The sequence below is a fragment of the Ascaphus truei genome, chromosome 11, assembly GCF_040206685.1.
Source record: "Ascaphus truei isolate aAscTru1 chromosome 11, aAscTru1.hap1, whole genome shotgun sequence".
Lineage (NCBI taxonomy): Eukaryota > Metazoa > Chordata > Amphibia > Anura > Ascaphidae > Ascaphus > Ascaphus truei.
Window position 1 is genome coordinate 41,299,863 of NC_134493.1, and position 22,263 is coordinate 41,322,125.

Below are 22,263 nucleotides of genomic sequence, written 5' to 3' on the forward strand. Positions count from 1 at the left end.
AATCAGGACCTACCCATTTACCCAGACATTTAATTAATGAAACAACCTGTCTGGCATTTAAAAGCTACAGTCCCGTCCCATCCTGTATTGTATCTTTCCTTGTGTTAGGCCTTTTCTAAACCTTAACATGTTTTCTTTTGCCCTTTTTGTAACGGTGCAGCTGTGAGAAAAGCGCAATACCCGTATCAAATAAAGTTTATTTTTAATCAACCAAAAGACAGAAAATATTAGAAGCACAAAGAATTTAAAAAAAAAAAAGGGTTGGATTTCCCCCTCCCTCCTTTTGTTCTAATAATGAGAGGGTTCAAGGTTTTAAAGTTAGGGTTTATTGCATATATAACAAAAATGAACATGACCCCGAGATGCAGCCTGCTTCCCAACCCACCGTCTCCCAGCTGGCTCCAATACACGTTAGTCGCATTCCTTAAATATTTTGATTTAGACGTTAAAAAAAAAAAGTACATCTTTCGTAAAGTAAAAAATAAAATAAAAAAATCAGCATTAAAACAGTGGAATAATGAAGATAGCAGCAATACTTACAGACAGTACAAAATAAATACAAATTATAAAGTGGTCAAGGACACAAAGTTTAAACAAGATGTTAAAAAATATATATATATTTCCCCCCCTCCTCCCCCCACCCACACCCCAGAGATCACTGGGATACGCAGCACAGAATTAAACAAAAATCCTTATTCCAAGGGATTCACCCTCATTTTGTGCCTGAAAGGTAAATCCACTGGGAAAAGGGCCTCACATGTTTGTAGTTGGCCAATAAGTCTGCCCCCTTCCTTTATTTTTATTCTTTTACATAAAGGAGCAGCTCTGATCCAACCCCACAAACATCACGCAGAAGAGAGGATACCTACTACAAACCAGGGCTGGCCAACTCCAGTCCTCAAGGGACACCAACAGGTCAGGTTTTAAGGATATCTCTCCTTCAGCACAGGTGGCTCAGTCATAATGACTGCACTACCTGTGCTGAAGCAGGGAAAGCCTTACAACCTGTTGGTGGCCCTTGAGGACTGGAGTTGGCCAGTCCTGATATAAACATTAATGCTCTGTACACACACACACACACACACACACACACACACACACCACTGCCAGTGGAGTCGGCATAGCACAACCGTATGCAAAGCAGACGCTACTAGCAGGGAGAGCACTCATACAATTCTTGCCAGAACGTAGCTTATTCAGGGGACATTGGGTGTAACCGCATGGGGTCCCTGTCTGTGCCATTGTAGTACAGTCAAGCAATCAATCATTAAAAATATTAGGTTAACATAAGCAGTCTACATATAGATCAATAGCATAAGCTTTCCGTTTCCAAAGGCTTTGCCATCAAACTGGGAACATGCTGCCCAGATCTCTCCAGCGGAGCACAGGAATGCCTGGCAAAACCAGAGGGGAGAAATAAAAGAGAACTCCTCGATGATTGACAGTAACTTGGCGACTAAAGTTGATGGAAAAAAAAAAAAAAGGACATCAGAATGACGAGGAACCCACGCAGGGAGGCAGCGCCCACTAGTGATCAGGAGAATATAAACAGCGTATCTTTAGAACAAGAACTGCAGGAAACTGACCATTTGATACAATTGATCAGAGAAGCCTCCCAGGTGAGAGACACCAGCAAGAGACTTTTGAAAACAAGACTCACAGACCATGTGCTCGCCACAGCACAAGTACTCCACTTTCTAACCACGTCACTGCCAGGGGCCTGCAGCACAGTGCTTTCATGGGGACGCATGTGTATACACACACACATACATACGTATGTATACGTGCGTGTAAGTACAGTATGTATGTACACGTGTGGATTATATTGCTTTACATTGTGCTGCAGGACACAAATTACAGAGATTGTGGACCGGTTGCTGCTCCTGCTTCCCAGATGACCAACCACAGCAAGCTATATTCAGTATGTAATGACCAGGGATGTCACATTGTGTCAGGGAATAGGACAGCTGCTCCTCTAACAAAGATGTGGATTAAACCTTCCCCAGATCCACCACCTACGGCGAGTCGGGCAGGCTTAACCATTCTATTCTGAAGGAAAGAGAACGGCAGCAGACAGGCTGGTGTATAAAGCCGGTAACCTGCTGTGGTTACCTGCAGCACCGATGCCATCATTCGGAGTAAGCAAACCCTTCCACCAGGGACTCCAAGATACACTTCCTGATGTCACGCACACGGTTAAAACATTTAACCCCTTCCCTGCCACTGGCTGCAAATGGATTTTTTTTTTTTTTTTTTAAAAGGCGCAACTCGCCAATATTTGCTGTTTACTAAAAACAGCTGCCTTTACTGTAAAGGGGGAAGCAGGAGGCAGCTATTGCCTAATAAACTAGAATGCATAAGTGACACAAACAGAACCAATATTACATCCTGAAGGTGCCACAGCAATTCTGCAGAAACAGGGGACAAAGATCCACGTGCTCCAGAGAGTTTAGAAATGGAAAGATTTTGCCTTAAACAGCCAAGCGATCTGTCAGACCCTCTTTGAAATCTCAATGTTGACCTTTTGCACCCAGGGGTTCCCCAGTAGGTTAGATGCCAGCAGGAAGCAGTCGGCACAAGCAGCGTCAAGGCCAAGTACAACTCCAAAAATAATCATTACGCCCTGAAAGGCAGCTAACCAAAGAAATCAGCAGGATGTTAACTGCATTAAAAAGCCATTTCTTTCTTAGTAACGTGTCAAGAATCATTTTAGGTTGGATGGAGATGCGCGAGCAGAAAGAACGGTTGATTTTCTTGTTAAATCTTCAATGTCTTCCATAGGAAGAACAGGGAATGTCTGAGGTCTATATCAACAAAACCTTTTAGCTGGGGCGATTGCAAACAGTACCCATTGCTTAATCTCAACTCCCTCAATGCCAAAGGGGCTGCCACCGGTCTCGTGCATTACAAACTCCAATGCAGTCAGCATTTTGAGGGATTACCCTGTCAGTAATATACTATAAAATCAACACATTTCCAATCAAGTTTAGCACTGAAAGCAACAAAAAATAACATACCAAAAAGCATACTTCACTATCACCCAGCTTCATAAACAGCTGAAATCCGGTTACTTTGTTAACGCTCAGCCAATCTTATGAAAAACATTCTGTCTGTGTTAATATTAGTAGCAGCTTCATAGACTCTAGCAACAGGTTACTGTCCGAGTAACATGTTCTACAGCAGGGGTGGCCAACTCTAGCCCTCAAGGGCCACCAACAGGTCAGGCTTTCAGGATATCCCTGCTTCAGCACAGGTGGCTCAGTATTCGACTCAGCCACCTATGCTGAAGCAGAGATAGCCTGAAAATTTGACCTGCTGGTGGCCCGAGGACTGGCATTTGCCCCTCCAGCTCTACAGAGAGAACACAGACTACCTCAAGTATCTGAGCCTTGGATGAAAACGTTTTCATAAACGCCTCAATCTGTTGCTAGATAAATGTCACAAACTGCGAACAGACGAGCACAGCTTCCGAATGGTAAGGAGACCACATAGGTTCCTCCCCACATTCACTGTACAATACACACAATTCTTGGCACAGACTATTTAGTTTTACTTTTTTTTACATTTGAATCCCCGCTCTAACTTCTCTAAAACAAACTTTAATTTCACTTTAAATAGCTAAAACGTTTCAATTTGCTGCTAAAAATGATTTTCAGAGAAACAGACCGCGGTCCCTGATGTGCAAAATATTTAACAGATCAGCCAGGACATCATCAATATACATCCCACATCCCTGGGAGCCGGGTTTGTAGATGCCACGGGTTCTAGTATAAAACAGCTCCTTACGCCGAGCTTCCTGGAATTACGTGGGATAATTCTGCATATGTATGTGCGGCCAAGGCATGAGAAGTGGCAAACAAGTCGCTGAGGTGTTACACGTTCCACTAAATCAGGAGTCATTGCTTAACTCGGGGCCGGCAAACTCCAGTCCTCAAGGGCCACCAACAGATCAGGTTATCCGGATATCCCTCATACAAACACAAGAGTGCAAAGGAAAGACACGATTAATTCTCAATAAAATATAAAACAATATACAACTTACAATAACAAATACAAATGGGGTTCCACACAATCCCGCCCCAAAGGCTGAACTTGCTGGTCCTGTGTAGTCCCTCTGGCAGGTGGAAAGGGTGGAAAACTCAGAACAAATCAACAGAGGGACTAAAGTTCTAAGCCAAATAGAGGAAGCTGCAGAGCTCCAAACAGCTTCCTCGTGGTTGCCGGGGACAGACCAGTGTCTTACGTGGTTACCGTGGCGGCCTGTACACCTCGCCACAGTAACCATGGAAGACGCTGTGACGTCAGACACCAGCAGTCCCCTGCGGAAGCTGTTTGTAGCTCTGCAGCTTCCTCTATTTGGCTTAGAACTTTAGTACCTCTGTTGATTTGTTCTGAGTTTTCCACCCTTTCCACCTGCCAGAGGGACTACACAGGACCAGCAAGTTCAGCCTTTGGGGCGGGACCGTGTGGAACCCCATTTGTATTTGTTATTGTAAGTTGTATATGGTTTATATTTTATATAAAGGGATTTTATTTCGAATTGATAGTCTTTCCTTTGCGCTCTCGTGTTTGTATGTTGTTTAGTATGCTCCGTTTCTGATCGCGGGAGAAAGATTCGAGCAGCAGGATTGACCCCCTGAATTATCTGGATATTCCGAGACCAGCGCATACCCTAAATCTTTACCTATCAGGATATCCCTGCCTCAGCACAGGCGACTCCATGACTGAGCAACCTGTGCTGAAGCAGGAATATCCTGAAAACCCGATCTGTTGGTGGCCCTTGAGAACTGGAGTTGGCCACTCCAGGCTTAACCACTTTAACTAGGAAACGCCACCACACGTTACGTCCAGTAACAAGTCCAAGTCCTTCATAAACTCAGCTCAGATAGGTTCCACAAGATCTCAGCCCACTGACCCCTTAGCAGCCTTTGTTATACACATGCCACTGTAGAGGACTAGTAATACTTCAGGAATGTAAGGATGAATCGTATGATCCAACTGAACAAGGAGTAGGTGGGAATTTAAATAAATCGCCATGTCCGTGCTTCCCGGGAACATTGGATGGGAAGTGAGAAAACTAGAAGACACGTTCTGGGGGGTAAAGTTCAGGTGACCCCAGCATGTCTGGTTTTGATCTGTTTTTCTGAGCTAGTGTTTCCTTTGGTTGAATTTTCATTCCACAGCAAACCCGCATGTCTCTTCCACAGCCGTGAAGAGCTTCTCGTACAGCTTCTCGTAGGACTCGTACGGTGGAATGTCGATCCGGTTAAAACTAAAACAAACACAAAAAGGACACGTCTGTAAAACAGAGTAAGCTGCACAACGCTCTGCAGCAGGGGTACTCAACTCCAGTCCTCAAGATCACCAACAGGTCAGGTTGAGGATATCACTGCTTCAGCACAGGTGGCTCAATCAGTCCCTGCTTCAGCAAAGGTGGCTCAATCTTCGACTGAGCCACCTATGCTGAAGCTGGGATAGACTAAAAACCTGACATGTTGGGGGGGGGGGAGTCTTGAGGACTGGAGTCTGTGCAGCAGAGTAAGCGAGCGGGGGCCCCCCATTTATAAAGTTACGTTAAACATGATTTCACAGAAAATGTAAAAACTAATAGTCCATTGTATGGAAAGTTACCACATGTTGCACAAAATCAAAATGACATTCTCTAAACCTAGGAAGTAATAAATAATCACAATATAGAATAATCTGCGTTTAAATTGGTGGATTTTTAGGAGTCGAGAGCAGTATCGACATTATTGGCTTATAAACAAAAATATACATTTCAGACTCACCAGGTGTGGGCCTTAGGCAGGTTGTGTGTGTTGGCATCAATTAGATGGATGGTGAAGAGCCTGGGCCCAGCGGCGCCTGTAGAACCTTACACAAGACGTTATAGTTAATGCACATCAGGCACAGTCCTGCTCACAGGTTGCCAATCACCAGCGCTGTACACACATTACAACCGACACCCTGGTCAAAGAACCGTCGCCCACAACTAAAAAAGGGACCATCCCGTACAGAGGCAAAAACTACTCCTACAGCAATCGTTGCTCGGCCAGACCTGCTTACCTGTCGGGAATATGTATGAAGTATTAGGGAATTAAAAAAAAAAAAAAGCGTTCAGCTTCTGATCACGCGTATGGTCCCGATGTGTGGCATTCACCCACATCACCAATTGCCTCCACTCTCAGACCCATCACCAGGCCACGAGACGAGAATAAATCCAGAGACCTGACCCCCAATCCCTACCCACCAAGCAAGTTCTCAATGCACCAGACCATAATGTTCCCAAACCCGCCCACAAACTAAGTAAGCTCTCAATGCACCTAACCCATCCCCCGACCAGAATGTTCCCACCCCCTACCAACCAACCAAGCTTACATCAATGCACCTTTAAGCTCCACCCTCTCCTCTCTCAGCTCTGCTACAGACCCTGACAACCTGGTCAGGAACTACAACTCTGCCTTGTCCTCGTCTCTTGATCTACATGCCCCGCTTTCTCTCTGCCGCACTCGCCCTTCTAACCCTAGACCCTGGCTAAATTCCCACACGCGCATGCTGCATTCCTGCACTCGTTCCTCTGAACGCCTCTGGAGGAAGTCTCACACTCTCGCAGACTTCCTTCACTACAAATTTATGCTATCCTGTTTCAACTCTGCCCTCTCGCAAGCTAAACAAGCCTATTTTTCTGCACTAATCAACATGCACAAGTCTAACCCACGCCGACTGTTCTCTGTCTTTGATACTCTACTCAAACCACCCTCAGCTGCCTCTCCTTCCTCCATCTCCGCTCTGGACTTTGCTGACTATTTTAAGGAAAAGGTGGAATCCATACGGCAGAACATCCCCTCTGTTTCTTCCTCCCATCCTACACCTCTTCCCAACTCTCCTCCTGCCTTCCTTGACTCTTTTTCCACTGACTCAGAGGAGGATGTGTCGCTGTTGATCGCCTCCTCTCCCTCTACCACTTGCCCTCTTGACCCCATTCCCTCCCATCTCCTAAAACCTCTAGCTCCTACTATAATCCCTATGCTCACACACATTTTTAACTCCTCCCTCTGCTCTGGAATCTTTCCATCCTCCTTCAAACATGCAACAGTCATACCATTACTCAAGAACAACAAGCTTGACCCTACCTGTCTTTCTAACTATCGACCTGTCTCCCTCCTGCCTTTTGCCTCTAAACTCCTTGAACGTCTTGTATTCCCACCCCCTACCAACCAAGCAAGCTTTCAATGCACCTAACCAAACCATGTTCCCACCTGCGCACCAAGTACGCTCTCAATGCACCTAACCCATCCCCCGACCAGAATGTTCCCACCCCCTACCAACCAACCAAGCTTTCATCAATGCACCTAACCCATCCCCCGACCAGAATGTTCCCACCCCCTACCAACCGAAGCAAGCTTTCAATGCACCTAACCCATGGCCTGACTATGTTCCCACCACGACGACATCTTGGAGTAACCACACCTTTGTTTTACCTGGCAACTAATGCACAGTGCCCTGAATAAGGGCGCTATATACACTTTATCATTTGTTTCACTTTGCTGCGGTTGATTTAAACTGGGATATTTGAATATTTTATATGAGAACAAGAATTTGTGCACCTTTATAGATCTTGTTCTGATTTATATTTCGGGTCATTCTGGTGGCTACATGTGACTTGTGTATATCACTGCTCTACTGTCAATATAAAGACGCTGCTCTGTCACAACACGTCTTGGGCGGTCAGTCACCTTGCAGAGCCTTGAATCCTTGCAAGGGGACACGTGTAGAGCCGGTGACAAACTGCAGCAGCCGGGCTCTCCTTTCCTCGTCGAAGGACTCCACCGCCTGCCAGAACCACTTGACAATGTTGCTGTCTGCCAGGCAGTGCTTCAGCCGGGTGTTTGCTTTCCAGTCCCCGAGGTCTATCTTGTCCAGGCCGCCGATAATTAGCTACACACACACACACACAACACACAAAGGTGTACGGATCAGACACTGTAGCATGGCTGAACACACGAGGAATGGGGGAAACGGCATCATATCCCTTCACCTTTCTTCGCTCCCAGACACCCTCTATATCTCTCTCCTCCCCCCCACACCAACCTCTGCACTGTCAGACAAGCCAGCAAAGAACTGCAGAAATGAAACGGGTCCTTATTACCTCTATTTCTTTCTGGTCGAAAGGCTTCAGGAGGTGCTGTGGTATAAGTTCATTAAAGCCTTTCTGAAGGGCTAGGAATTGGGCCTCAATTCCCCTCATAAATCGCCAGTTAACGTACAACCTGCAGAGTAAAAAAAATAAATAAAAAACACACACAACAGAAAGTGTTACCATCTCAGCAACTCCATCAACCTCCCAAAGTCCCAAAATGGTACAAGACCAGGGCAACGTGGCAGAAACCAGCGCCAGATTTATCCAAGTAAAAACCTGCACATTCCAGCAGGCAAGTTTTAAATTGACAAATCGGATTGTATTATTTTTTGCCCAGCAGTTGCAAAGAACCTTTGATAAACCCGTCTATATGTTTTATAGTCTCTCCCTAATGAAGCAGGAGGGCAAGTGTGGATTTCAGACGCGAAGACAAGTCTTCGATACACAGGTATTATTGGATGGGGGCGGGTTAGGGGGGAGAGAATATATTACTATTATTACTACTTCTGGTCTGTTCTAGTTTCAACATAGGGGAGCACAGGATCAGTAAATACATTAGCAAATATAAAATTAGATCTCAAAAACAACATGAAAAATAGCACAATGAATCACGTGATGGCGAGTATAATAACCGCACCACTAACACACACACAAGAAAGTGCACATGGGTTTAATTGCCAGTGTCAATGCACCTACTTGGAGTGATGGGACCAGACTGGGATATTAAATATATAAATGTGATATCACTACTTACACGGCCGTGTGTGACAGAATCCTAAAAGGTTTCTGTCTGAGTGTGTTACCACTGGTGTGGTTATTATACTCGCCATCCCATGATTCATGTGCCATTTTTCATTTTATTTTTGAGATCTAATTTTAAATATTTGCAACTGTATTTACTGATGGGGTTGAGCCGCAGGAGCCTTCTTTCCCTAGGGGTACCCCCACAATTTCGGGGCGCACCTGAGGGATCCATATAAGGCAGGCCCTGCACAACTCCAGTCCTCGGGGGCCGCAAACAGGCCAGGTTTTCAGGATATCCCCAACTTCGGCACAGCTGGCTCAGTCATACATACTGATCCACTAATTGAGCCAGCTGTGCTAAAGTGGGGATATCCTGAAAACCTGGCCTGTTTGCGGCCCTCGAGGACTGGAGTTGTGCATGCCTGATATATATGTTAACATTTGTGATTATTCACCCATCACATATCCATTCTGAGTTAGCGCCAGAGTTTCTTTTCACCTAGTTTCAATGCAACCTGACGATTTATCAGGAGTACTTCTGATTAATGTGTCCGTCCCTCAGTTGTGCAAGGATCATTTTTGTTCTGTACTCTGGCGACTTTAGAGCATGTGTAGAAAACCATTATAATTCCCCACGGTCATATAAAGTAGTAGCGGGTGACTGTGTACACCAGGAGTGAGCAACTCCAATCCTCAAGGTCCACCAACAGGGCAGGTTTTCATGATATCCCTGCTTCAGCACAGGTGGCTCAGTCTTCAATTGCATTACCTGTGCTGAAGCAGGGATATCCTGAAAACATGCCCTGTTGGTGGTGCTTGAGTGCTGGTGCTGCCCACCCCTGGTGTACACAGTCGTTGAGTCCCTGGCGTGTCCAGCACACAGTAAGAGTTTGGGGCGTCCCCCTCTTACCGGACATACTCCTTTTTGTTATCTTCCGTGACTGGCACATTTCTGCCGTTTGGTTTGAGTTCGTGCTGGAGAATTCGTCCGAACGCGTTGTGCTCCACGCAGAAGGTGTGGTCTAGCACCGGGGTGATGTCATTCTCACTAGCGCAGGAAAAGGGGGTTTTGTTAAAAACAAGCAGCAAAATGTAGATCTCCTTTAGCTCGTGTGATTCAGGAGACCAAACCACTTGAACCCCTCGGCTCCCAAAGTCCCGGTATAAACTAGGAGTGGCCAACTCCAGGCCTCAAACGCCAGCAACAGGTCAGGTTTTCAGGATATCCCTGATTCAGCACAGGTGGCTCAATCAGTGGCTCAGTCTGACTGCACCACCTGTGCTGAAACAGGGATGTCCTGAAAACCTGACCTGTTGGTGGCCCTTGAGGCCTGGAGTTGTCCACGCCGGGTATAAACCAACCCTTTCCTAATACTTTGCTCCTTCGTATAGATGGTGGTAAAATAGGTGAGGGGGGGAGGGGGGAGGAGAAGTGTGTATAATGGGAGACTTCCAGAATACAATCGCAGCTTAGAACATTTTGTGGAGGGACGTAAGTGCATCAGAAGTTTGAGGAGGGAAGACTATTTAGGCGAAGCCGGCCAATCAGATCAACAGGTAACTCACTGATCCTTAAAGGACGCAGCGAGAAAAAAATACCAGACTAACAAAAATATAACATAAACCGGTATCAAGTGCAACAGTAAATTAAAATAATGTGCACTAAAATATGGGAGTTAATGTTAAAAAATCCAAATGGGGGGATACCGAGCTGAGCACCCCCCCCCCCCCCCCGCCTGAAGCCCACTGGGAGGCAAACTCTGAAACCGTCCCAGTGGACTCGGCGTACGTGTACTCTGCCCGGATACGGGAGTGCACCAGCGCCCGGAACATGGCCACGATGTTTGTTGGGACCTCCCTCTCCAAACACTGCTTCCTGGTCTTATAAATGGATAGCTTAGCCAATGCCAGGAGCAGATTAACGAGGAGATCCCTAGGCTTATTGTCCTGGGAAACTGGGCACCCAAAAAGGAGGTGGGAAGGGAGGGGGGGAAGGAGGAGAGGGGAAAGGAGGAGGGTGGTAAGTGCATTAGAAGTGTGAGGAGGAGCCACAGGCCCAAACTAACCAAACAAGAGATTTCAGGCGTGTGCCGAATCAGACACGCCCCCGTCGCTTATTAAACCATTTAGCTCCAACTGGTAACGCACAGCCGGCATGATACGGCGTCCAAGTTACGCATTGCCTGTATAAAATACTTACAGAATCCACACCAGGCTCTTGTGCAGTTCTGGGTCCACAGACTCCAGGTCCGACAGCTGAATAGGTTTCCCCAAAAGCTGCTTGTAGAAAGGAATCGTAAACCCCCCATTGATGTAGTGTCCGTGGAACACGGCCAACCCCATTACGCGACCGACAAAATGGAAGTATGATAAGTGATCCTGGGGAGGGAGAGAGCGAGCGGGGGACAGGATTACAACAGGTCTCAGTTGGAATGACATCAGCGTGTACTTATGGACAAGGAAAGTAGCAGAACATGGTCATAAGATTCCTGGAAAAACAGCATTTTGTGCCTGGAAATGAATGCGCTAGAAAGCAGTAGTAAGTATGACTAAACTTGTGAGGGTCCCATTTTATTTCCCCAGATTTGGTCAAACTAAATCTGTGCCCCTCTAGGCTACAAGTTATTTTGGGATGAGTCTCTTGTCAAGCCTTACTTCTGTGCTGAAGCACGTCGCTCTGGTTAGCACGACAAACAGGAGCATCTCTAAATTTACTTTTAAGTGTTAAAGGGCAAAGAGCTCACAGCTCGGCCATCCCGTCTTTATTCTGGAACGTCTGCTTCTCCTGAGAGAACAGGACGGGAGACTGGGAGTGAAGAGAGTGCGTAATGCAGGGGTTCTCAACTCGGGTTCTCCCCCCCTTAAACAGGTCAGGTTTTAAGGATATCCCTGCTTCAGCACAGACGGCTCAATCAATGGATTGAGCCACCTGTGCTGAAGCAGGGACATCCTTGAAACCTGACCTGTTGGGTGGGGGAGGGGGAAAACCCCTGGTGTAATGTAATATGCAACTATTGTTAAAGGTATTTTCTCTGAAGCACGTGCAATCCTGCTTTACCGACATTAGAGGGCGCAATATAAGTGGCGGTACCCACCCCTCTGTATAAAACAGGAAGGAGAATGAACAGTTCTAGATCAGGGGAGGCCATCTTCAGTCCTCAAGGGCCACCAATATGTCAGGTTTTAAGGATATCCCTGCTTCAGCATCGGTGACTCAATGACAGCCACCTGTGCTGCAGCAGGGATATCCTTAAAACCGGACCTGTTGGTGGCCCTTGAGTACTGGAGTTGGTCTTCCCTGCTCTAGATTGTCATCTTGGATCATCCAAATGAGAAATCTATACAGCAGTGTTCCCGTTGAATATACCCAGCAATAAGCAATGTTAGATGCCAAACAGGTAAAAAACAGAGCTCAGACAGCCATGCAGCAATGGGAGACACGAACATATAAAGGTCAGCTCTTTAAATACAATGTGCAACGGTCATAAAAACACACAACAAAGATCATTTACTTATGGGGGGGAAAACTCAATTATTCTGTTTTACTTGGTTGAAACAACATTTCTAAACAGGACCTACAGGTGCAGTAAAGTTCACAAAACAGGACTCCGTTCATTAAAAAAAATAAGAATTTGAAAAACCAACTGTGAGACCGTCTAAATATGCAAGGAGCAAAATAATTTGGGAAGAATCGAAAAGCTGCTGATAAAAATGACCACAACACACACACACCACATACATCATAGCCCCCGCTGACGACATAACGCGCCAGCAGGAACCGATATAGATATATAAAATGGAAGCAGGCCCTTGAGAACTTGGAAAATAAAGTTTATTGCAAAACTATCAACATTTCAGCTCTCTTAAGGAGCCTCTCTCGCTCCAGTACAGAGCCGAAACGTTGCTAGAAAAATACAGATAGGTTTATTACAACACCAAGTCCTGGAGTGCCTGCTTCCATCTTTTCTGTATTGCTGTCCCCAGCGGTTTGCACCCAGGCAGGACGCTACCTTCAGTGGAGTGTCACTATATAGGTCGAGCTTGACAAAAGGACCACGTCGGTCCGAAACGTCGCCCGAATTTATCTTTTTTCTGTGTTTCAGACGGATTCAATTTTGTGTCTCTATATTCTACTGATAAACAGCGAGTGCTGTGAATTTGTTCTATTGTATCCCATTACTGAGCTGGAAGGATGACCCTGGCACAGCCACGAGCCAAGTACTTTTCATGGACTTTTTGCTGAGGTAGATTTTGCTTGGTTTTTGCACTCGGGTAACTTCGGGCAAACTTGCCTGGGTGCACTGAAGCTACACAGCTGAAATCAGGCACTCGCAGGAACGTATAAAGAATGAAAAAAGAAAATTACAGCATCAACGTATCAGTCCTACTCTTCTTGAGAAAGGTCCTGCAATAAGGAACGATGCGTTGATGATGTAATCCATTTTTTATAAGTTCCTGACACACACACACACACACTTCCCCATGAGTGTAACATGAAGGTGTGCTCTATTTAATATGCCTGCACAGAAGAAACAGGTTACACTATATAGAGCCTACAGTCCCCAGTCTCTGATACATTGGGAGGGGAAGCAGAGTTAAACAGTAAAACCCAAGCCCATACCTACATAAGGCTAAGTTACCCTTCTCTTGCTAAAGAACACTTACTGGGTTAATGGACGAATCAGGATTAATTTGGAGCGTGTAAATATTGTCGGTGGAATACTGGAAAAGTCCATAATAAGGATTCAACATTTCATGGCATAGTAAATACAGCCACTCCCTGTCAAACAGAGCAATATAACAGGATGAGATGAAATACCAGTTACAGTCAACAGTGTCTTACTCTGCTATACCCTCATACACATATATACGCAGCTCCACTTCCAAACTGAGGCTACACCGAGAAATAGTTTATTATACACCTCCTGCAGCTGCAGGAATACACGCATGACAAGTCACTACCAAAACCACACACTTAATGTGCAGTCACTCACTGGTTTTTAAACCCACCTAGCTTTTTCCCCTCTCTTTATAACAAAATGCAACTACGGAGGCCAATGTGAAATAAATGTAGTGGGCGACAAAGGGGATATAAAAATGGCCTCCATGGTGAATCTTTAAAGTACTCATTTCTAAGCCGTGCCGGGCTGTGGCAACATTGTGATCACTGCAGCATTCTTCCTTTAGATATTAAATCCAAGAAACGTGACTAATGCCCAACAGAGAACGTGCTGCAGACTCCTTTGGGATGTATGTCCTTAGTGGAACTGGTCACCAGCCCAGCTGCTCCCGATATATACATGAATACATATGGTAGGTGGTGATGGAGTAAGGGCGCTCGCTGCGGGTAGTGGGGTGCGGTTACGTTGTACCTTGCCACTCCACCGTAGTCCAGGCCTTCCTCTCCTCGAAATTTCACCATCAGGCGCTTTTTCAAATCTTTGGGCCGCATTTTCATTATTTGCCGGTAGGACTCCTGCGCACACACACAGAACGCGTTATACCCGCCTTAAATCCTCCGCACAAACCCCCATCTGGAACTATTTCGTGCACGAGAGACCTATTAAGAACCTATTTTCCCCACTAGGAAAAAGCATTTAAACGCCTTTATTTGTCAAGATGACATTTAAGTTTGTTTCTTGATAAGCAAATACAAATCCCGCGTGTGGGCACATTCACACGTCTCAGACCGGTCTGCAGCCCTGCCTTTCCCCAGTATCTCTTCGCATACAATGCATCCACTGCAGCCAGGGATTATGGGTAATGCTATGCAGACGAGCACACAGCATCACCTTTTTGCTTTTTGTCCATTTTAACATGTGACCCCTATAAGCTTCTACCTGCCGCATTACACATCTTTTCTGCACGGCCTGGGTTACAGAAGTGCAGAGCCGGTAAAACTCACTCACACTGACACCCAAAAGGTCGAAACCACTGTGAGGATGGTTATTCTGGCTTCGCAACATGAAGCTGGAATAGGTTTCAACCACACATTATAGAAGTTATGCTGGGTAAATAAAAAATGCTAATGGTGAAATGCAGGATTGCAGACCTGTCGGAGACATGTGAATGTGCGCACACGTGATTGGTTGCTTATCAAGGAAATAAACCGGATTTGAAAAGATGAAATAGGTTTATGATGGAAAACACTTTCTATTTCTTTACGGACATCACAATATGCATTTAAATCGCTTCTCAGACTGCTGTTTAAACGAGGAAAACAGAAGCCGTGATATCCCCCCCACATCAGAAACATGCTGCAGATAGAGTACCTCAAAGATTTCCTCCCGGGATACTTCGACGCGGCAGTGCCCGGCCTGAGGCTGCTGCAGGGACAGCTCGTGCCTCAGCACTTTCAGTTTTTGCACCAAGTCTCTCTCGTATCTCTGTGCAGGAAGCTCGTCTCCCTCCTCCACGGAGCCGTCGCTCTGCACTGGCAGGGGCTGGCTGGGCTCCTTTAGCTGGGACTGGTGACTGAAAGAGCCGACATTTACACGTCACAAAAATCCAGGTCGGACTCCGCGCACCCTGCTCTGCTCCGGCGACCTCCCCCCCTCCCACCCCCAAAGTTAACCCCGAGCTGCACGTGCAGGAGAAACCGCACCCGGACTAAATCTATATTTAAGAACATGCCACAAAAATACAATGCAAAGGCTGTTTTTATCACAATAAAGGATTTTTAGAAATGCCTAAGTTGTTCACAAAGACACATTAAAGCTGCAGACCGAGCAATATCCTACATGTGTTTTTAAATAAATCAGTTCTGTACTATGAGAAAATACATGTAGCATTTTTTTTTATTTAAAAAAAAAAAAACCATTGAATGATATGTTTAATGTATTATAATGTAACAAGCATTTTTTTGTTTCTATAGCAACCATTTACAAAGTCACACCCCCTTCCTCTTCTGAAAGGCTCTGGCACACCCCTTTTTGAGCCCTGCCCTCTCTCTCTAGCAGTGCACCAATTGTATCTAGTGACTGCCTGGTCACATGATCTTCCCCACAGAACTTTGCATCTTTGGTCCTCTTCTGCTACACTGACATTTAGTGAACCCCCGAGCCGAATCTTCACCGACCGATCACAGGAGAACGGATCGGCAACTTAGCCAATTACTTATTTATGTGAATTGTATCGATGCGCATATTAAAGGGAAACATTTTTGAAACAGCAGCTTGCACTGCTGCTTTAACAATGCAATTAAAATGCTGTGCTGGTTCTTACGTCATTATGTGATGTAATCTGGGGTCTGTGAACTGCGTTGTTCGGTTATTGTGATCTACAAAATATATTCTCCCCGACACCGTGCTGCGCACTTCCCAGCCTGGCGGCAGAGGGCCCAGGTCATCACAATTCACACTGTTAAGGTCTCTGGAAAAAAGACAAGTTGATACCAAGAAAGAATTCAGTCGTGTTGCGGCTTAAGATGTAAAATGAAAAAAGGTTAAAGAATTAGAAATGACTGCTTTTAAACGGTCTCGAAAATATCTCCGCCCTGACAAATACCTTCTGGGGGTTTGCATGAAGCCATGTGCTACAAATAGCTTTTATGGGGTTACCCTTAAAAAAAATATATATTAATTTGGTGTTTAGTGTACATGGCAAAATACGGGCTGCTTTTGGACGTAGATAGTTGTGGAATAAAAAAAAATTTTTTTAAAAGAACTACAAACTCCACATTTGGCGTAAACTTTAAAAAAAAAGTGTTGCGCACGCATGCGCGCAGACAAAAATATACAAGGTCCTCCATTTAATACCCAGGTCTCACAATGACGTCCCCATTTTTCAAAATAAAGACTTCAGAATTTGACAATGACCGATATGAGGAAGCAAAGGAAATGTGCGGCCAGTCGTACACTTATTGCCAGTGGAACTGAACCATTAGCCCGTTCGTGCTGGGGACACCCGCTTCCCACTGCACAGGAGAGACTGCAGCACTGACTGGGTTAATAACACAGCTACTCAGCTCCTTCACACAAGGCTGTTCGAGCGCACACCGTACCTCGGTATCCTGGGGTCGTGCCACGTGCTGACGCCAGTCTGTGTGTGCAAGAAGTACACCTGTCCCTGTACCGTGGTCCTTTGTTCTACAGAGAGAGATAAGTGTGGCTTGTTTTGTGCAAGAACAGAGCGAGCTGCCTGCAAACTGTGATCAGGTTTACTTTAACAAACACCACTTCCTCCACCCACTCCTCTCCATGCAAGTCTTATTTTCTGCAAATGTACATTTCCAGGCGTCCGACACCAGGAGTCTCATACACAGAAGATTGGGGTGCTGTGCTGGGAGCAGAGTCACTGAACGGAGTGTCTGTATCATTAGCCAACTCATCACAAGACACTCACAGGGTAACTCGGGTTTTATACATCTCATGGGCCCACCTGGGAGCTGGATTTTTATTTTTAACCCTTCCTGTATCAAAGGAGACAGCACTGCATCTCAGAGCAATAAGTTACAGAGTCTGATCCAGCTCAGGTAACCAGCAGCCGGTCAATATCGCCATTATATATACATGACATCCTACGAGTCGTTCCTGTCAGGACATGTTTAATTGTGTAAATACCCAACAAGCGGATGACTTCCATGTTACCCTTTGTATTTTTGTTGGCGTGTGTGACCTCTGTCTCACTGCATCACCAAAGTGATGAGGACATAAGCCTCACTCCCTACATCGCTCACCATAGCCTTCGGGTAAGTCCGGTGACTGATAGCCATGCGGTCTGTTCTGCGGCGTCTGGGCGTGACCCCTGACCTCCGGCCCCCGAAGTCTCTGTGCTTGAAGCCGCTGGTCTAGACTTGGAGATTCCTCAAGTCTGCCGTTCCCGCCCCCAGAGGCTCCCGTCCCGTCGGAATAAGGTGCCGGCTCCTCCATGAAACAGCTGAGCGGCCTCCCGGGGCCCGATTCCTCATAAACCGTCCTGAAAGGAAAGGCACGGGATAGAATAGAGCGAGAATCCCACCCTCACCAAATCACACCAGAGTCGTCGTCCCCCCTCCCCAACCCCAGAGCCCCTCAGACCACTTTGTGCAGCAATTAAAACATAACGGGCTAGAGGGCATTATATTAAACACAGACTAGATCAGACATTATCTCAGCAACATGAGGCGGACAAACATCCTGATGTGAATGACTGCCCAATTAACAGGCTAATTAATCTGTGTTTCTTTAAGGTGTACATTGACCCCTAGTTGTGTAGTGATAAGCAGCATTCCTAGCGGCGCTTATTTAATAAAAATAACAATAATTTGTTCTAATATATGCAGCATTTGAGAACCTTCTATGAAAACGAATTACCTAAAGTGCCAATCAATCCGTTCGGCTGTGATCAATCAGTGAATACCCAGCTCACCGAGTTCACCTAATGGCCACCCTTCAATCAATCCTTCAGTCAGTGGAACACAGCAACTACAATGTAATCTTAAGATTACCACGGCTAATATTGTCTGTTACAGCCCTTAACTCAGCCAGTGTCTCCTGTTGGGAACACTGCAACACGTTCCTGTTTGTGATCATTTGCTGCCAAAGCTCTTGCACTTTTGGGCTCAAAAAGGTGTCCCAGAGCCTGCTATAGCCATAGGAGAGGATGCGCAATGCATTAAAAATGGAAGACTTAAGAGGTTTTTTTTGGGGGGGGGGGGGGGGAGTAAAATGCAGCAAGTATAATCTAATACTAAAGAACTGATTTATTAAAAAAATAAAAAATAAAGTAAAAAATAAAAAAAACAATAGGATTTAGAAGGTTTTTGCTGCTTTTTAACCAGTCGCATTTTACTTTTAAGCAGCATTCCATCCCATGTGTCACACAAGCCACCGTACACACATGCCCTTTGCACAGTCACACTAGTAATGACATGTCATTGGTTAGGGCTGTTGAGTTGATGTGGCCTGTGTCAGCCTCGCCGAGTCCCGGGACTGTGACTGAAGCCAAGCAGACAGGAAGCGGTTCCCCAGTCACAAGTCGTGTTGGGACACAAAGGGGGATACTGGGGCACAGAGGAAGAGGAAGCCACCCAGCGCAGACAATACAAACATAAAAAGGTTTTGTCCATCTCAAAAGCTTTTCATTGTGGAATAAATAAACACCCAATGCTTTCGCGCAGACGTCCTCACGTGGCGCCCATCAGTATGAAGGTGCAGAACGTGTCCAGAAATTAGGCTCTCCCTTCACTATCCTGGTCACCACGGTTTTTAATAATTGATCTAAATAGGTCAGTTTTGGGTTATTGTCCAAGGTGACTTTTGTACAAGCTGCTCTCTTGCACAAACCACGAGCTACATGAAGCAGCGTACTGCTTATCGATGTGATATGGAAAGGGAGAATGGCTGAGAGCTTATTCCTACTGGACATTAGCAATAGGAAAGCAATTGTCACCGTGCATCAAATGGTGAAAAGTTTATGTCAGGGGGGCTCAACTCATGTTCCCAAGCCCTCCCCCCCACCAGGTCAGGTTTCCAGGATATCCCAGCTTCAGCACAGGTGGCTCAGAGTCTCAAATCGAAGTCAGCCTCTGAGCCACCTGTGCTGAAGTGTGGGATACAAACTTCAGATTTAGATGCGGAGCTTAGTTATGCGAGAGCTACATTTGCTGCAGCAATGCATTGTGGGTAACCTGACCTGTTAGGAGGGCTTGAGGACTGGAGTTGAGCACCAGGTGTTGTGTATTCCAGCCACAGCTCGAGAAATCAGAGAGATTCATCTTCATTTGAATGAGCAACTGAGGTTCCTTTACGTACCCTTCATTATCGAACAGGCCTCTGCAGTCCACAACAGAACCCCCTGTGCCGATCCGGTCCCGCGTCTGCAAACTGACTGGAGGGACAAAAGATATATACGTATCACATCGGGGAGCACCAGAAGACAGGGTTCATCACTTACTGCTAAGAAGGGAACAGCAGACTGCCATAGACTGTTTTTATATTTCTACATGAGCATCACATGAACATGTATACCTTACCTACTATCTGGCCTCGAACTGCATCACTGTCTGTAGGGTTTAATTTGCATAGATCCAAACGCTGGTCTGTAACAAGGGAAGGGGGGTCAAAAAAATTAGAACAGTAACAGGACACAGTATCAGGTAATTGCAGGTCCGACTTTATTACACCCACTTTTCCACGAATTGAGGCTTTAACTCCTTGTTGCCATGAAGGTATAAATCAGGGGTGGTCAACTGTAGTCCTCAAGGGCCAACAGGTCAGGTTTCAAGCATATCCCTGCTTCAGCACAGGTGTTTCAGACATTGACTAAACCACCTGTGCTGAAGCAGGAATATCCTTAAAACCTGAGCTGTTGGTGGCTCCTGAGGACTGGAGTTGGCCTCCCCTACTCTAACAGTTTCTGCGATCGCCTCCTTAACCAAAACTATAAGGCCGCCCAAACACATACTCGCCAGGCGTGCAATGTTCTTTTGTAACCAATCAGGAGAAGCCAACACAGGAGCTTTAAGTACGAGTGAGGGTCAGGATACCTTCTCACTGGGTCAGACCAATAGGTCCCTTCCAACACAACTATTCCACGGCTTTACCCACAACCCACAGTCACTGCTCTTACAGCCAGTGTCCTTCAGGCGGCTGATGGCATTGGAGAGGAGCCGCACACACCCCAGGAAGCCAGCTCCCTGCTTCTTGTGGATTTTCTTGTGGTTCCAGACGCTGATGGTGATAGAATCCGTTTTCCCAACATAGCTAAGAAAAGGAAGAAATGTACGGTCATGTAGTTGTAATCTAGTCTACTCGGACCTCTGCATAAATTATATCTTGCTCTCAGACATTTAAACTGGAACCTTAAAGTGTCAATCTTCCCACTATGAATAGAAAGGTTTGTGATCATGGTAACTATGGCTGGGATTTACCAAGAGAGCTATCACACCCCTATTCGGCATTAACCGTTACCGACTTGACCATCGGGAAGGGATACCGGGACTAGGCCAGTTTAGAAAGAACAACCTAAACCCCATTTTAAGCGACATCGCACTTATGATTTCACCCCAACACATTGCATTTGGGTAAAAGACGATTCCCTAATACTTTATGGCTGTAACTGTACATGTGGCACACACTAATTTCCTTATCTTCATTAAAAACAATTAGTAGAACGACAGAATGTTTCTCATTAGGAGGTCAGCAGGACAACCACTCACAGATCATAATGCTGATTCCACTTTGGGTCCAACGTGTTCTTAACAGTGTCCGTTGAGTGGCACTGACCAGACCCATCTACCACTATTTTTGCAAATGGATCAGGTAACCCTACAAAAACAAAAACGTTCACTGCAAGTTAAGGTGTAAAAAGGATACTCCAATATTAGCACAGGTAGAAGCCAAAATAAATATTCTGCACAGGAACGGGGTATAGGGTTCATGTTCGTACAGCAAGGGGGTGGGGGGGGGTCAATCAATGCATGTATAATAGGCATAAATCACAAGTTCATATTGAAGGCAGGAGGTGTGCATCTTTACTTCATTATTCCAGAATGTAAGTGTTGAACCTGCTCCTTTTCCAGAAAAAGGATTAGCAACAAGTGACATGGTCACAAAAGTGCAGAGACCCCAGCAGGAGACCTTCAGAGCAGACAACAACCCAAGCAGGGAGAAAGACGCACGCAAAATATAGAACAAGGAGCTGGCCAGGAGGTACCTGCAAGATCTACTTTACAAAAAGGTACATTCTTATGCTTTAGTCTCATCTCGTGCAGAACATCCAGCGAGTGCTAGAAAAGTGTACTTCAATACAATATAGTGCTCTGCGTGTTATAGATATGGAAAGCCACAGACAGGCCGGGATCAACTTGTTTTCATTATAAGAAAACCTAAACTCATAGGTGAATACGTGCGCCCCAAATGATCACCACAAACCGAAGCGCAAATACTTACTGAAAAAATCCTTCTTTGCAAGGCTCTTGGCACATAATACTGCAAGAGAGAAAATATTACAATAGCTTACAACCTGTAAACAACATTAAATAGGATTTAAAGTAAAGTCATTGAAAAAGGTCACTAGAAAACACATTGTAACATCATTAAATATTGCATTGCCTTATGACACATGAAGTTTTCTGTGACCAATAGAGCTACACAAAAGCCTTTGTATGTTTATCTATTTATATCTTTCCACCCCTTTGAATAGAAGAGGTTGTGTACAGTGACATCACACTGTATATATCAGCACTCCCTTTCTACATCATTCATACCCGTGAGCACCATTTGGCTGCACCCCACTGACACCTTGGGATTCTGCTATCTGATCTCAATAAATTAGCAGTCAGACACGTGCCCGTATACTGCACGTTGCCTTCTAGAGCCACCTGGATATTACAGCGTTACACAATACAAGCACCAAGGCCTCTGGTGCAGGCACATAAAGACTGCACAGGGGAGAAC

The 22,263-nt window shown here is 45.6% G+C and overlaps 1 protein-coding gene across 1 annotated transcript in view; it reads right to left on the reverse strand.

The window, feature by feature from the left end:
• Window positions 1–303: 303 nt before the first annotated feature.
• Window positions 304–22,263, reverse strand: part of SMURF1 (SMAD specific E3 ubiquitin protein ligase 1) — a 39,126-nt gene continuing 17,166 nt past the window's right edge. The window contains exons 2-18 of the mRNA XM_075565814.1: window positions 21,757–21,795; window positions 21,024–21,132; window positions 20,435–20,568; window positions 19,839–19,904; window positions 19,618–19,693; window positions 17,562–17,800; window positions 16,887–16,971; window positions 16,109–16,255; window positions 15,157–15,358; window positions 14,257–14,360; window positions 13,550–13,664; window positions 11,085–11,263; window positions 9,795–9,932; window positions 8,150–8,270; window positions 7,737–7,938; window positions 5,790–5,874; window positions 304–5,272 (exon numbers count right to left, since the gene is read on the reverse strand). Of these exons, the coding sequence (XP_075421929.1) occupies window positions 5,173–5,272; window positions 5,790–5,874; window positions 7,737–7,938; window positions 8,150–8,270; window positions 9,795–9,932; window positions 11,085–11,263; window positions 13,550–13,664; window positions 14,257–14,360; window positions 15,157–15,358; window positions 16,109–16,255; window positions 16,887–16,971; window positions 17,562–17,800; window positions 19,618–19,693; window positions 19,839–19,904; window positions 20,435–20,568; window positions 21,024–21,132; window positions 21,757–21,795 (2,141 nt within the window). The 3' untranslated portion in view covers window positions 304–5,172. The remainder of the gene's footprint in view (window positions 5,273–5,789; window positions 5,875–7,736; window positions 7,939–8,149; window positions 8,271–9,794; window positions 9,933–11,084; window positions 11,264–13,549; window positions 13,665–14,256; window positions 14,361–15,156; window positions 15,359–16,108; window positions 16,256–16,886; window positions 16,972–17,561; window positions 17,801–19,617; window positions 19,694–19,838; window positions 19,905–20,434; window positions 20,569–21,023; window positions 21,133–21,756; window positions 21,796–22,263) is intronic.